Source organism: Oratosquilla oratoria, chromosome 2 (genome assembly GCF_046742065.1).
Source record: "Oratosquilla oratoria isolate Oo_2021 chromosome 2, ASM4674206v1, whole genome shotgun sequence".
Taxonomy (NCBI): domain Eukaryota; kingdom Metazoa; phylum Arthropoda; class Malacostraca; order Stomatopoda; family Squillidae; genus Oratosquilla; species Oratosquilla oratoria.
The window spans coordinates 42,204,493-42,222,652 of NC_134778.1; the positions used below are offsets into that span (position 1 = coordinate 42,204,493).

General features: G+C 35.6%; 1 protein-coding gene across 1 annotated transcript in view; it reads right to left on the reverse strand.

Moving 5' to 3' along the window:
* LOC143038579 (protein halfway-like) overlaps positions 1–18,160 on the reverse strand; it is a 58,578-nt gene that overhangs the window by 28,296 nt on the left and 12,122 nt on the right. Inside the window, exons 5-6 of the mRNA XM_076207975.1 lie at positions 8,906–9,153; positions 4,526–4,692 (exon numbers count right to left, since the gene is read on the reverse strand). Coding sequence (XP_076064090.1) covers positions 4,526–4,692; positions 8,906–9,153 — 415 coding nt within the window. The remainder of the gene's footprint in view (positions 1–4,525; positions 4,693–8,905; positions 9,154–18,160) is intronic.

The following is an 18,160-nucleotide window of genomic DNA, read 5'->3' on the forward strand; positions in this document are numbered from 1 at the left end:
ATAGGTGTAAAGACTTTTGACAAATTCCCCAGGCACATACTATCCAAAAAGATCATTAAGACATATATCCATAACAATGACAAGTAACCAACTTCATAGCAGGAAGACATTGCAGAGTAAACCAAAGCAACCATATTTCAAGTACAAAAAGATTATACAATGGAGTACCTTTTACCTTTAACTGTTCAACGTCTTCATGTGCAATCTACCACCTCCTGAACCATGACTAAACACTGATGTGCTACAAACTTAATCTGTTTCCACTCAAGACTAATAGATATAATACAGGTATTTCTCATTTTGTGGGTGTTCTTTAGGTGCGAATTTGCTAAGATGTGACATTAGAAATATTATAATTCAAATTGTGCGATATGTTCACTAAGATGCGATTTGCCCCAACCACATTTCAAACAGTGTGCCAGATGCATAGTTCCGCTGCCTGCCAACAGGCTGCTGCTCCCACTCCCAGTTCAATGTTTACAGCCCTCTCGTCGTGTGTTTAGTCACAACCAGTCTAGTGAGTGACTGTGAGAAGTGAGGGAGCATCATGTTAAGTGTTAATGGGTGCTTTATTTATACTTTATTTACACCTTAGTGTTACATATAGGTTTAGAATGGTGTATTTTTAGAACATGTTCACTTTGTCAGTCAAATGTGTTTTTTGTTAAAAAAAAAATGGATTTTTTTTGGCCAAATCCCTCTCCCCCTATTATCCATTGTTTCTTATGGGGAAAACAGTTTTTTTTTGTGTGTGTTATTTCAGTCTGTGCAATGCCTGTAGGAACCCATATCTCACACAAAATGAGAAATACCTGTACAAGAAAGGGATGGATGGGCTGATTGTGCTTTCCTAGACTTACAAAAAGCCTTCGACAAAGTACCACACAAAAATTATTTAAAAAATTGGAAAACATAGGAGGGATACAATGTAATCTACTAAACTGGATGAAGGATTTCCTGCATGGTGGAAAAATGAGAGTAGTGCTCAGAGAAAAGTGTTCATGTTGGGTGGAGGTGATTAATGGAGTTCCACAGGGATCAGTATTGGATCCAATAATGTTCACTATTAATGTGAATGACATGGATGAAGATGTAGAATGATACACAAGCTTCTTTGCAGATGATGCTAAATTGTTGAGGAAAGTGAAAACCGAAATGGATTGTGAATCACCACAGAGAGGCCTAAACAAATGGAGTCAGAAGTGGGAAGTAGATTTAAGAAATGTAGCATAATGGAGTTCAGAAATGTAAAAAAAAAAAAAGAATATCAGGACAATATACATTTGGAACAAAGAAAATAAAGAAAATGGGACCTGAAAAAGACCTAGGAGTAATCATTTCAAATGACTTGTCCCCTGATAAACAAATAAACAAAATTGTTGGAGAATCCTACAACTTGCTAAGATCAATAAAGATGGCTCTTTACCTAGTTAGATGAAGAAATGGTTAAAAAAAGATTAGTCATCCTAATAAGACCTGGACTGGAATCTGCTGCAACACTATAGTCACCCAGTACCAAAAAGAATACAAAGAAAATTGAAAGAATCCAGAAAGCAACCATGAAAATGGCCCCAGCACTTTCAAACCTGTCATATGAGGAGAGACTGGCTAAATTGAAATTACTGACTTTGGAACAAAGAAGAGAGGCAACCTACTGACCATCTACAGAATCATGAAAGGCATGGAAGTTCTTGATAGAGAGGGCTTACTAAATTGGGAGAAGAAAAACACATGAGGACATGAAAAAAAAAACTCAAAAAGGATAGTTATAGAAGAGACCTGAAAAAAAAAGTTTTTCACACAGAGTGGTAGACATCTGGAACAAAATTGGATAAAACAATAGTGTGTGCAAAAACCATACACAAATTTAAGAGCAAACTAGACACTGCGAGATACAAAGATGGGACACCATGAGCATAGCTCCCCTTCCCAAGATACAACTAGGTAAATATGCAGATGACTTAACAATAATAATCCAGCACAGTAAATGTAAAATAACAGCAAAGAATAACCAAACCTACTTGTATAAAGTGGAATAAATGGCTCGGATATAATAGAATGGAAGCTTCACCCCAGAAATCAACAAAAACATTGCTCACTCCAGACAACCAAATGGCCAAACCCTTCAACTGGAAAGCAACCCAAAAATCATGGGTCTAACATGTGATACTCATTAAGACATTCAGCCCACATATCATGGATCTGACAGCAAAATTCAACAAGAAAACCATTATTAGCACTGACTTTGGACTACAAAAAATTAATTCTAATAATCATATATAAACAATTTATAAAAACAATCCTAGAATTCGCCGCCACATTATGGTTCCCAACAATCAGCAAGGTGAACATAAATGATTTACAAATTTTAAAAATGGAGCACTGAAAGTAATAACCAGATGCAACAAAACCACCTCAATTGAACACATGCACACACAAACAAAAATACTCCCAATAAGATCAATAAATGATAAGAGCACAATTCAAATCCAGAAGCCTTACCACCACACATCCATCACACTACCAACATAATGAGAAAAAAAAAAAGCAATTTACCACTCAAACATTCAACAACATACCAGCTGTACCACAAAAAAATCTACACAAAAACAGATGCTCACTCAGATCACTAAATAAGCCCTTAACCACTTTGGTACGATGACGCCTACATAGGCATTATGAGGTACAAGTGGATACACAAGGATGCTAGCGTTGGTGTCTCGATTATACATTTTTTTTTTTTTTTGTAATTGTATATAAGTTACCCCTGGATTCTGTGGACTGGTTTGATTATGTTTTCCATGTTTATTACACAGAGTAAAAAGAAAATGAGTAATACAACAGTGACTTTATATTTTATAATGCGAGTACTGTGATGTATCATTCATATGACAGCCTAAGCTGCAAGTGAAAATTTGACTCATATTGAAGTGGTTAAAGGCAGACCACCAGACCCAATACTCCACCAACAACATCCAACATAAGCACCAAAGTAAAACTATCCCATATCTAGTATGAAACACACTGACATGATTACACTCAGGATGCCATCCAGCACTGAAACAAAGTAATGAATATATAAAAATATGTAGGGAAAAAAAAAATGAAAAAGACATCATAGAAAAATGTAAAAATTAGCCAAAACTATTCTACAGATATGTAAATGGTAAACTAAAAAACAAACAGGAAATAGTGAAACTATGCCAAGGAAATATGGAATACATAGAGGATACAGAAATGGCCGAAGTCATGAGTAAGCACTTCAAGTCAGTTTTCACTAGAGAAAATGTAAAACTTCAGAATGAAGGAAGAGAAGTAAGACTCCCCCCAACCCCATGAGGGAAATAACAGTATCATGGAAAGAAATTATGGACCAAATAATGAACCTTGATGTCAGAAAATTGTATGGCCTGGATGGAATAGCAAACTGGATACTATGAGAATGTAAAGAAGAACTAATAGACAACATATATAACATAATTTTCTTACTCAAGGAAGGAAAAATACCAGAAGACTGAAAAAATGCTGATATAGTATCAATTTACAGAGGAAGAAATAAGGAAGACCCAACAAATTACAGACTGGTTTCCCTTACAAGTATGGTAGCCAAAAATTGTGAAAAAGTTATGAAAAGTCGATAGATAAAACATCTGGAGGAGAAAAATATACTAAATCCAAGACAATTTGGTTTTAGATGGAAGATCATGTTCCACAAATTTGATCTGTTTTTACTCAAGACTACTGGATATGATACAGGAAAGGGATGGATGGGCTGATTGTGCATTCCTAGATCTACAAAAAGCTTTTGACAAAGTCCCTCACAAAAAAAAAAAAAATTTAAGTAACTGGAAACCTTAGGAGAAATACAAGGTAAACTACTGAAATGGATGGAGGACTTTTTGTATGGAAGAAAAATGGCCCCAACAAGACTTGCTAAATTGGGATAAGAGAAACACAAGAGGACATGGAAGCTCAAAAAGGATAACTCTAGAAGAGACCTGAAAAAGAACAGCTTTCCCCACAGACTGGTGGATGTATGGAACACACTTGACGAAACAATAATGTGTGCAAAAACAATGCACAAATTTAAGGACAATTTAGACATGGCAAGATACAGAGACAGGACACCACAAGCACATCTCCCCTTCCCATAAGATACAACTAGGTAAATACAGGATAAGCCTGGCTAATGATTCAAACTGCCCTAGGTACAATCATCACACCAATGAAATGGGACACCTTATACTACAATGCCCTGCAGTAACAATCTCTAGACAACAAAACATATCTTCCATAAGTAACTTGTTGACCTGCCTAGAGGCTGTTGCTGGTTACCTGAAAGCTACAGTTCTTTTGCAAGAGAGAGCAGGAGCAATACACTGAATGATTTATTCTACAGAATATTTCAAATAAATTGCACATAACATATGATGGTTCAAAGGATTTAAAAACTTAATATAAGAGGATACTTGACCAAACAAAAATAAATGTTGATTTTAGGTATCAATGGGTTTACTGTACTCACCTTCATAGTTTCCAAATGTGTTTGGGCAGGAATACTGTTTACAGTTTTGCATGCACCAGATAAAAATGATGAGTAAGCATAGCACAAGGATTCCTTTGAAAAGTGTGGATCTACTTCACTCCAATTCCTGTACCATTCATCACTGCAATTACAGAAGACTGTTCCACCTAATGAAAAAGTGAAAAAAAAAGTAAATAGCTATACAGTCTAGTCAATTAATGTGCAGTTAATTGGTTCTCAACTGCAGCCATGGCAAAGGAAACAACATTCCCTCTAAGCTATGCGCATGTGCGTGCACATATGTTTTACAACTAGTGCACATAAAGAAAAAATGTGAGCACAAAAGGTTTTCAAATGATATTAGAAACCATTCAATAAAGAAGTTCCACCCAAACATCAACTTATAAATTCTCTAAAAATATGATAACTTACCAACCATCAAACCAATAATTGATTCTTTTTTTCTCTCTCTCTCTTCTAACTCTAGTGCTTCCATTGCAAACAAAATGACTTTGCCGCCATGTGTGCGCACATACTTTTCAGATATCAAAGTTTGCACACAAGCAAATTTCTACACACACAGCAAAAGATTTGAGGGAACGTTGATAGAAAAGTATATTTGTACAATTAACTAAACCAAATTGGTTCTTTATCTTAAACCAAAATCAGCCTTCCATCTATACCTACGACCAAATTTTCTCAACTAGGCTCTGGCAAATAATCTATAAATTATTCTATGCATGTATTACACACATATTACATTGATCAATCAATCCAATGTCCCAGGTCTCTCTTGCAGGAGAGACACACCTCCCAGGTAACTAGCAACAGCCACTGGGTTAGCCATAAGTCACTTAAGGATGAAATATTTTACTGTTGTCTAGGTTTGGCTCAGTTGGGGCAGTATATATTAGGGTATTCTGTGTCTTCTGTGTGATGTTTGCATCTGTGGCCAGGCCTATTCTGTGTTAGTACTTAGTGCTGTACAGTGGTGACCTAAACAACCATGGAAGTGGGGCTCTTGCTTCTCTTAGGAGGGATTTTATAGTGGCATTAAAGTCTGGGAGAGTTTGTTGGACAATGGAGTCTTGTTTCTAAGTCACTGGTTGAAAGTGGTAGGAAGAGGAGAGCAGTGACACTATGGTCACCCAGTACTAAAAATGAATACAAGAAAGATTTAAAGAATCCAGAGAGCAACTACAAAGATGACCCCAACACTATCAAAACTGTCATGTGAAGATTGTCAAAACTAGAATTACAAACTCTGGAACAAAGAAGATAAGGAGGTGACTTGTTGACCATTGCAATGGTGTAATTGTAGCATTGTCTATCTATTATTGTATATTATACATGTATATTATTGGATTGGGAGATATGTGTCTTCCCATTATATGTCATAGAATTGTTGTGTATTATTATAATTGTATATTTTGTTTGTATTTTGTATTTATGAATATGTTGTAAGAACCAAAAATTCTGCTCACTCAAGAGTTTTCCCGCCAAGGTTGGTGTCCCCAAGATGGCCGTTTTCAAGTATGTGCACGCTTTTGATTGTAGTGCTTATTTATGTGATTTGATACAATAATTTACATTGTTAGTATTATTTCATTAGCCACTCTTGTACATATGGTGGCAGCTTAATACTATATTGTAAACATTTCTTTTGTGCATTTTGTATTTCAGATGCTATTTTGAACTTTAACATTCAAAATTTCTGGCTAGTCAGTTTCATGGCATTATGTGTTTGTTTTCTCTACCCTTTTTTTTCTTTTCTTTTTTTTTGCAGCCAGGTCACCCATGTGATTTTATTCAGTGCCATTGAACCAATTAATACCAAGACATGAAACAAAATTTTGCGTGCTTGGCACAAGAACAGTTTTCTTTGGATGTGCCAAGTTATTTTTATTTGTTTATTTATTTTAATTTTTTGTGGTCCCACATGATTTTCCCTATGACAATGTGTCAGCTCTGAACTTTATACGATAACCATCTCCATTCATCACTTGTTCCTGAATGCATCACTTGTAAATCTGGAGCCAGATGGACCAGGATTTCTAAACAATATTATCTCTGCACAATCCTCTCGGCCAGTGAATTACATTTGCTGCTTTACCTAGTGACTGGCCCTTTTTAATGTTTTTCATTGTACTCAGGCGGTTGAAAATGGCACATAGAAGTAGTGCCATGATATTTACAAATGTATAACCGAGCAGGAAATAGATAGGCAGCTGATAAGAAATTCCATGCCTTCCTCATACATAATAAAGAGGTGAATGTGTGAAGACAGGCAAATGGGAATATACAGACTAAGCTAGAAATTGTGGCATCTGTGAGTGTCATATATTTAGAGGGCTGTGCGTCATTCTCTTTCTCATGCCCTCATTCTCATCCTGTTAATTACACCAGGCCTGATAGTGGGTAACCAAAAAAAAATCTACATCAGCCGGGGTCCAGGGGCAGAGCCCCCAGTAGGGGTCAGGGGGCCACAGGCCTAGGCTGAGTCCCTCAGGGGCTGAATCACTAGTAAACAAATGCATGCAAGGTGCATTGATGTTGCTATCAATATAATTAGGCCAAAATAAAATCTACCCCAGTCATCACCTTGCTATACATACATGTGCCCACCACACCACGCAATGCTACATAAAACGAATCACATGCAGGCCAGCACAAAACAAACCGCTTCCACACAGGTACAGCCGACATACAAATCGCCCAAAACTTAACATCAACCAAAAATTATTCGACCACAACAATTTTTTTTTAACAGGATTGTTTATTATAATCTGGAATTAATGACAATTGGGAATTAATGACAAAAAATCGAGATCATTGTCAGGAAAAGAAAAAAATTGGGATTTCAATTTAAATTGGAAGAATATCATACCTGTTACACAGATGCAAGTAAAAGTATGTTTTTTTGTACCTTAACTTTGTTTCAACCTGGTGAAAGAGGAATCCCAATAAAGGGTAAATAGGCACACTGCTTGGATTGGTAAGATTGTTCAAATCTTGGCCAGTTTGGGACAGTTAATAAAAAACACATGCAGAAGGCTATCACTAACTCTTAACTGCTGTTGACAGATCATCCTGCTGGTCAGAGGACACCATTGCTACCACAATCCCTCTCAGTGAGTGGATCACTAAATTCTACCTACTGGAGCATATCACCTCCAACCAAGGAACATCCTTCAAGTTGTGGCTGTGGTAGACCCTCACTGAACTCCTGGGTACCACAGTCCACCACACTACCTCCTAAAACCCTGCAGCCAATGATATAGTCAAATGAACCCATTGTTCCGTAAATGCATTTCTTATGGTAGAGTAAAACAACTCCTGGCTGCCCCAACTACCATGGATACTCCTTGGCCTCCGGACAGCCATTACGGATGATGTAAATGTTTCTCCAGCAGAAATGGTCTTCAGCCAGCCCCTCATCATGCCCAAAGAATTCTTCCCTCCACGTGAGTCTCCCAAGAACCTGCAACAGCTACATAAACTCTCGGTAAACTTGCCCCATGGGTGCCAACACATCACCAAGTCAGTAGATACCTCCCAAAGGACCTCCAAACTTCTATGCATGTCTTCCTTAGGACCAACACACACACACAACACCACCACTCACACAACTCTACACTGGTCTCTACTTTGTCCTCAAACAGAAAGACAAGACTTTCTGCATCTCTATCTCCAGCAGGCCAGGCTGGGTCTCCATCAGCTACCTGAAACAAACTTACCTCAATGCCAGCAACACACCACCCATTCAATTTTTACAGGCAGGATGCCCTCTGAAGCCAAGGCAACTTTGAGATGGGAGTACTGTACAGCACACATAGCAAGCAACAACATGACAAAGCTAGAGAAGCAGAGGAAATCAGAGCACCACCACACCTCACACACAGCAATCAACCACACAACGTACCAAGAGAAGCAGTGGAAGTTGGATCATCACCTCACCTTTTCTACCTCTCCACATTCTGTCAGCCAATAAGAATGCAGCACTCACAAAATGTAGCTCTACCTGTAGTATAAATACAGACCCCAGGCCGCATGTAAATCAGTTCTAATTCAGTCAATAAATGCCTCATTGGACTCATCTTCATAGCCTTCCTATGTATGTTACAAATCCATCCACATAATCTTTGGTCTATTATCAAATTACAGTATAGATGTTGAATTTATTATATCAGACCAATGTACCTACCCCTTTTGTCTGTTACATTGACAAAAGAGTGAATTCTCATTATTCAAACTTATATTTCACTCACACTTTCAAAAGGAAACATATTCTAACCAAATATCTTATTCTATTATTGTTACATATCACAAAGGTATCCCAAATACAAACTCAAAACATAATAGCTAAATCAAGAAAATTACCTTCAATATTTTTATGTTCCAGTTTTTTTAGTAGGTGGATTGAATGTATACCTAACAAGGTGTTATTATAAAAATTAAGTGTCTTCAGAGCAGGAAGCAGCTCAAAGTTCTCCGATTTAAAAGAAAGTTCATAGAAAAGTCCAAACTCATGTCTTTGTTTTTGACTCCAGCAATCTTCAAACGTTAAGGATGACAGCTTGATTAAGTTTGCTGGCCAAGGTTTTGAGTTTGATGAGAAGTTCAAAAAGCTGAAATTCAATAAAAAGAAAACATGAATGTCAAGCTGCAAACAATGACAACAAAAAGTCTCTTATGGTTATTTCTTCAGGGATTACCTACATTTCTATTTCAAATATTCAAATATGAAATTTAGGAATACAAGTTCCACACAAGAACTACCGGTAAATGTAAGCCCCCCCCCTTTTTTTTAAATACAAACCTATACTTGGGTAGACACAACGAAAAATTTGATAATTCATAATCTGTTGAAGCTCATTCATGTACAATGAAGAGTTCAAATCACTAGTTTTGACAAGTATGAACTACATTGTGTGTGTGTAATTTATATATATATATATATATATATATATATATATATATATATATATATATTATATATATATATATATATACACACACACACATATACATAAATATATATATATACACACACACACATAATATATACACACACACACACACAAACACTTCAACGAACGGACGGCTTAGAGGACGTTCTGAAGAAAAAGTGAAATTTCGTGGATCCCGAAGCAAAGGAAGTACCTATTGTATTTACAGGGTGGGGGGAAATTGCTCGTGGTGTAGGGGAAAGTGAGGAAAAAGGAGAAGGGGAGGGATTACTGAGGGAAATGGAAGGAAATGAGGAAGGTGAGGACTTGGCCCAGGCAGGCAGATGCCATCTAAACAAAAGAGGTCCGGACCAATTTAGCGACAACGAAATGTCTAACAAAAATGTAAAGATCAGAAGTATAGATAAGAGCAATACAGTAGAAGGTGATGAGAATATTTTCCAGGGATTTAAAGAGGGTGGGGGGGACACAACACCCCCCCCCCCCCTGTTTAACAAGACTAGAAGAGAAGCTCGATAAGATGATCTAGCACTGGGAACTTAGGTTCGGTCACGTTAACAACATTGTGCAGAGGGTTGAAAAATTGGAAGAACTAGAGAAGGCGAACAAAAACTTAACTAAGGAAATTGAAGAATAAAAAAAACAGTTAAAAGAAGTAAAAGAGGAGAATAAAGTCTTAAAGGAGAATAATACAGACAACAAGGAGGGTTGGAAAAAAATTCAAGAAAACAGTAAAGTTGCATTTACTGACATAATCAAACAGCAAATGAAAGAACAAACTGAAGACTCAGTTATTAAAGTGATGAGACAGAAGGAGAATATAGTAAGAGACTTAGCAGATAGAAAGAAATGTATAATTATATTAGGAATGGAAGAGAAACATAACCCAGATAGAACCACAAGAACCAAAGAGGAAAATGAAAAAGTAAGAAATTTACTAGAATTAGTTCAGGAAGATGAGCCAGAAATAATGAAACAAATCAAAGAGAAATTCAGGCTTGGGAAATATAGTACAGACAAGACCAGACCAATTAAGATTAAATTCAGGTCACAAACGATGGCAGAGAATATCTTATCCAAAACAGGGAAACTAGCAACAAGTGAACAATATAAAAAGGTATGGATAAAAAGGGAAATGAATAAAGAGGACAGAGAGGAGGAAATAAGGAATAGACATGAAGCTAAGAAAAAAAACGAGACCAGAACGGAGACAGAAAAACAAGAATTCTACTGGAGAGTAGTGAATATGAAATTGAAGAAATGGAACATAAAAGAGAGAAACACAAAAGAAACAGAGAATACAATGGAAATAACAGAAAGTTAAGAGTATCCTACACAAATATAGATGGATTAATAACAGGACTGAATGAACAGAACAAATATCTGAAAGAAAAAGATCCGGACATAATGGGAATTGTTGAGACAAAATTAAAAGGCCAACTACCACCCAACAGCATAGGACACAATGCATATAATTATTGGATTAGAAACAGAAAGATAAAACAAGGGGGTGGAGTTATGTTCCTGACTAAGAAGGATATAAACATGAAGAGAGTCACATATGGGAAGAATAGAGTAGAGATGATTATGATAGAAGTAGAAGATAGAGATAAGAAGAGCAGAAAGTTTGTAATAAACTACGTGCCCCCAAAAACAGCCTCATGGGAAGAGAATGAACATAAAAGCATGTTAGAAGACACAAGAGTAACACTAAACGAGATAATGGAAGATGGAGGAAGAATAGTTATGATGGGCGACTATAATTGCAAAGAAATATGCTGGGAAGAGATGACCGTAAAGGGTGGAGAAGACTCATGGGGAAGTGTTCTACTTGAGATGATTATTGACCACACAATGACACAATGGATCCAAGAGAACACTAGGTATAGAAATGAAGAAGAACCATCGAGACTAGACCTAATAATCACATCAGAACCTAAAATAGTGGAAAAGATAAAATACCAGGCACCAATAAGCAAAAGTGACCACATATTGATAGAACTAGAACTAAATGAGAAAAAATACATGAAAAGTAATGAACAATATAGAAAAGGAAGATTGATGTATGAAAAAACAAATTTTGATAAAATAAGAGAATTCTTTCAAAATGAAAACTGGGAAAGAATACACAAAGAAGATACAACAGTAGAAGAGAAATGGAATATTTTGACAAAAATCTATAAAAAAGGAGTAGAAAAGTATGTCCCAAGGCAAAAACAAGAAAAAGAATATGTAAAATGCTGGTACAACAAAAGTTGTAGGGAGATAAAAGACAAAAGAGAAAAAGCTTGGACCAAATCGAAGAAAAACAAAAGACCAGAAAAATGGAAAATATATACTTGTTATAGAAATGAATATGTACAGCTACACAGAAAACTATCGTTAGTAGGGGTGTCGAAACATTCGCGAATGAACATAACCTTATGATACCGAAGGGTTGGTATTTCTGGGGTTCGAATTGTTCGAATTCCTTCTGAATGAATATGAATCGAATAATAGTTCCGAAGTTCATATGGATTCACTATGACATGATAATCTTATTTCCGATGGAGACTTCAACTTGTCTCAAATTGTTTCGTTGTTTTGTGTCAAAATGATTAGCGTGATTTACTAACGATAGTTTTCTGTGCAGCTGTACAAGCGTGCAGAGAGGAAAAGAGAAAATATGAAAAAGATGTCATAGAAAAATGTAAAGATCAACCAAAACTATTCTACAGATTTGTAAACAAACTGAAAAACAAACAAGATTTGGAGAAATTAAGACAAGGAGTTGAATACACAGAGGAAATTGAAATGGCAGAAATTATGAACAAACATTTTAAATCAGTGTTTACAAGGGAGAACATACAACCTGAAGAGATCGAATGGAAAGAGAAAGTCCCCCCTATGAAAGAAATAGAAGTAACAAAGAATGAAATATTGAAACACTTGAGTAATCTTGATGTCAGAAAATCACATGGACCAGATGAAATAGCAAACTGGATTTTGAAAGAATGAAGGAATGAACTGACAGACATAATACATAGCATAATAAACAGTTCCTTGAAAGAAGGTAAAGTTCCAGAAGATTGGAAAAAAGCAAATATAGTACCTATATATAAAGGAGGAAATAAAGAAGACCCTAACAACTATAGGCCAGTCTCTCTAACAAGTACAATAGCAAAAATTTGTGAAAGAATTGTCAAAAATAGATGGGTAAATATTTAGAAAAAAACGTGCTCAATCCAAGGCAATTTGGATTCAGACAAGGACGATCATGCGTCACCAATTTAATATGTTTCTATTCAAGGCTAATAGATATAATACAAGAAAGAGATGGATGGGCTGATTGTGCATTTCTAGACCTAGAAAAAGCTTTTGACAAAGTACCACATAAGAAGTTGCTTAAGAAATTAGAAACTACAGGAGGAATACAGGGCAAACTACTAAATTGGATGGAAGACTTTTTGCAAGAAAGAAAAATGAGAGTAGTGATAAGAGATCAACACTCAAAATGGGATGAAGTAATAAGCGGTGTTCCACAAGGAACAGTTCTGGCCCCAATAATGTTTGCTATATATATTAATGATATGGATGAAGGAATTGAAAGCTATATGAGCTTTTTTGCAGATGATGCAAAACTATTGAAAAAAGTGAACACGGAACAAGATTGTGAATCACTACAGAGAGATCTAAATATAGTACAGGAATGGAGTAGGAAGTGGGAGATGGAGTTCAATACAAAAAAGTGTAGTATAATGGAATTTGGAAAAAGTACAAACAGAATAACAGGATCATATAAATTGGGAGAAGAAGGAATAAAGAAAGTAGAAAATGAAAAGGACCTGGGAGTCATTGTTATGAATATGTCACCTGAAAAACATATAAATAAGATTTTTTGGAGAAACCTATAATTTAATAAGAACAATCAAAGTGGCATTTACATACCTGGATGAAGAAATGGTGAAGAAAATTCTAATCACTCTGATAAGACCAAGATTGGAATATGCAGCAACGATATGGTCACCAAGTGCAAAAAAATGCATAAAAAACTTGAAAGAATACAAAGAGCAATTACAAAATTGGCACCAACACTCTCAAAACTATCATATGAAGAGAGACTAGCAAAACTTGAACTACAGACACTAGAGCAAAGAAGAGAGAGAGGAGATTTGATAGCTATTTACAGAATCGTGAAAGGCATAGAAATTACTGATAGAGAGAATCTGATAAAATGGGATGACAGAAATACAAGAGGACATGGAAAGAAAATAAAAAAAGACAGCTATAGAAGAGATGTGAAAAAGAACAGCTTTCCTCACAGAGTAATAGACAGTTGGAACAAGTTAGATGAGAAAGTGGTGTGTGCAAAAACAATACATGAATTTAAAAATAGTTTAGATAAAATGAGATACGAAAACGGGACACACACGTAGACAGATTCACAGCGAAGATTGGAGCTCCGAAAAAGATGGGAAATTTTTGTGGGTCTCAACGTCGAGGAAGTACCTTTTTGTATTTATAGGGAAGGGGAAAGCTCATGTAGTGGGAAGGTGATGAAAAAGGAGAAGGGGAGGGATTACTGAGGGAAATGGAAGGAAATGAGGAAGGGGAGGACTTGGTCCACGCAGGCAGACGCCATGTCAACAAACGCGGCCCGGAGGATTTTGGAGATTAAGAAGGGATTAACAAAAATGAAAAGATTAGAAATATAGGTAAGAGCAGTGCAATGGAAGGTGAAGATAATAATTTCCAGGGATTTAATGAGGAGGGGGGAAGCTAACCACCCCCGATTAGCAAGCCTAGAAAAAATTGAGAAAATTGTCAAACATTGGGAGGATAGGTTCGGTTAACTTACGCAGATCACGCAGAGTTGAAAAATTGGAAGAACTAGAGAAGGTAAACCAAAAACTAAAGAAATAGAAGTATTAAAAAGACAGTTAAAAGAAGTAAAAGATGAGAATGAGGAATTAAAGAGGAATAATAAAGAGAATAAAGAGTCCATAGCAAAAGAAGCACAGGGTTGGAAAAAAAAAATCCAAGAGAACAACAAAATTGCATTTAATGATATAGTGAAACAGCAGATGAAAGAACAAACTGAAGACACAGTTATTAAAGTGATGAGACAGAAGGAGAATATAGTAAGAGACTTAGCAGATAAAAAGAAATGTATAATTATATTAGGGATGGAAGAGAAGTATAATCTAAATAGGACTACAAGAATTAAGGAGGAAAAAGAAAAAGTAAATAATAGAATTAGTTCAGTAAGATGAACCTGAAATAGGGAAACAAATTGAAGAAATTTGTAGAATCGGGAAATATAGTACAGATAAGACCAGACCAATTAAGATCAAATTCAGGTCACAAACAACAGCAGAGAATATCTTAGCAAAAACAGGGAAACTAGCAGACAGTAAACAATATAAAAAGGTATGGATAAAAAGAGAAATGAATAAAGAGGAAAAAGAGGATGAGAAAACAAAAAGACAAGAAGCTAAAGAAAAAAACGAGATGAGAACAGAGTCAGAAAAAGAGAAATTCTATTGTAGAGTAGTGAATATGAAAATGAGGAAATGGCACATAACAGAAAAAAACAAAAGGGAAACAGAAAATACAATGGAAGTAGCGGAAAATTAAGTGTGTCTTACACAAATATAGATGGCTTAATAACAGGACTGAATGAACTGAATGGTTATCTGAAGGAAAAAGAACCGGACATAATGGGAATTGTAGAGACAAAATTGAAAGGTCCACTACCACCCAACAGTGTAGGACATGGTGCATATAATTATTGGATTAGAAACAGAGAGGCAAAACATGGGGGTGGAGTTATGTTCCTGAGGAATGTCACATATGGAAATAATAGAGTAGAGATGATTATGATGGAAGTGGAAGACAGAGATAAGAAGTGCAGAAAGTTTGTAATAAATTATGTGCCTCCTAAAACAGCCCCGTGGGAAGAGAGAGAACATAAAAGTATGATGGAAGACACAAGGATATCATTAAATAAGATAATGGAAGATGGAGGAAGAATAGTTATAATGGGTGACTTTAATTGTAAAGAAGTCTGCTGGGAAGAGATGACAGTAAAGGGTGGAGACGACTCATGGGGAAATGTACTATTTGATATGATTATTGACCATGCAATGACGCAATGGATTCAAGAGAACACTAGGTATAGAAATTAAGAAGAACCATCGAGACTGGACCTAATAATCACATCAGAACCTGAAATAGTGGAAAAGATTGAATATAAGACATCAATAAGTAAAAGTGATCACATATTGGTTGAACTGGAACTAAATGAGGAAAAATACATAAAAAGAAATGAACGATATAGAAAAGGAAGATTGATGAAAAACAAATTTTGATAAAATAAGAGAATTCTTTCAAAAAGAAGACTGGGAAAGAATATACAAAGAGGAAACAACAGTGGAAGAGAAATGGAATATTTTGACAAGAATTTATAAAGGAGAAAAGTATGTCCCAAGACAAAAGCAAGAAAAAGAATATGTAAAGTGCTGGTACAACAAAAGTTGTAGGGAGTTAAAAGACAAAAGAGATAAAGCTTGGACAAAATGGAAAAAATACAGAAGACCTGAAAAATTGAAAATATATACTAGTTATAGAAATGAATATGTACAAGTGTGCAGAGAAGAAAAAAGAAAATACAAAAAAGATGTCATAGAAAAATGTAAAGACCAGCCAAAACTATTTTACAGATTTGTAAATAACAAAGTGAAAAACAAACAAGATTTAGAGAAACTACAACAAGGAGTTGAATACACAGAGGAAATAGAAATTATGAACAAGCATTTTAAATCGGTGTTTACAAGGGAGAACATACGACCTAGTGATATCGAATGGGAGGAGAAAGTCCCCCCTATGAAAGAAATAGATGTAACAAGGAATGAAATAATGAAACACTTGAGTAATCTCGATGTCAGAAAATCGCATGGACCAGATGAAATAGCAAACTGGATTTTGAGAGAATGCAGGAATGAACTGGAAGACAAAATACATAGCATAATAAATAGTTCATTGAAAGAAGGAAAAGTTCCAAAAGATAAGAGAAGAGCAAATATAGTACCTATATATAAAGGGGGAAACAAGGAAGACCCTACAAACTATAGACTAGTCTCTCTAACAAGCATGATAGCAAAAATTTGTGAAAGAATTATCAAAAGTAGATGGGTAAGGCATTTAGAAAAAAACAATGTACTAAATCCAAGGCAATTTGGATTCAGACAAGGACGATCATGCATCACAATCTTAATGTGTTTCTATTCAAGCCTAATAGATATAATACAAGAAAGAGATGGATGGGCTGATTGTGCATTTCTAGACCTGAAAAAAGCTTTTGACAAGGTGCCACACAAGAAGTTGCTTAAGAAATTAGAAACTACAGGAGGAATACAGGGCAAACTGCTGAAATGGATGGAAGACTTTTTGCAAGAAAGAAAAATGAGTGGTGATAAGAGACAAACACTCTAATTGGGATGAAGTGATAAGTGGTGTTCCACAAGGAACAGTTCTGGCCCCAATAATGTTTGCTATATATATTAATGATATGGATGAAGGAATTGAAAGTTATATGAGCTTCTTTGCGGATGATGCAAAACTGTTGAAAAAAGTGAACACTGAAGAAGATTGTGAGTCACTACAGAGTGATCTCAATAAAGTATGGGAATGGAGTAGGAAGTGGGAGATGGAGTTCAATACTAAAAAGTGTAGTATAATGGAATTTGGAAGAAGCAAAAAAAGAATAGTAGGATCATATAAATTGGGAGAAGAAGGAATAAAAAAAGTAGAAAATGAGGACCTGGGAGTCATTATTATGAATAATATGTCACCTGAGAAACATATAAACAAGATTTTTTGAGAAACTTATAATTTAATAAGAACAATCAAAGTGGCATTTACATACCTGGATGAAGAAATGGTGAAGAAAATACTAATCACTTTGATAAGACCAAGATTGGAATATGCAGCAATGATGTGGTCACCAAGTACAAAAAAATGTATAACAAAACTTGAAAGAATACAAAGAACAATTACAAAATTGGCACCAACACTCTCAAAACTATCATATGAAGAGAGACTAGCAAAACTTGAGCTACAGACATTAGAGCAAAGAAGAGAGGAGATTTGATAACTATTTATAGAATCATGAAAGGCATAGAAACTATTGATAGAGAGGATCTAATAAAATGGGATGATAGAAATACAAGAGGACACAGAAAGAAAATCAAGAAAGAGTTATAGAAGAGATCTGAAAAAGAACAGCTTTCCCCACAGAGTAATAGACATTTGGAACAAGTTAGATGAGAAAGTGGTGTGTGCAAAAACAATACATGAATTTAAAAACAGTTTAGATAAAATTAGATATGAAGACAGGACACCACGAGCATAGCTCCCCTTCCCGTAAAATACAACTAGGTAAATACAAGCTAAATTGGGAGAAGAAGAAATAAAAAAGTAGAAAATGAGAAGGACCTGGGAGTCATTATTATGAATAATATTCCCCTCAGAAACATATAAACAAAATTTTTGGAGAGACTTATAATTTAATGGTTCAAGGAGGGAGTCATAAAGTGTGCAAGGATGGTGTGTGGAACAAGAAGGACAGGAGGAAATAGAAGAAAGGGTAGTGAATGGTGGGATGAGGAAACAAAGAAGGTTGTAG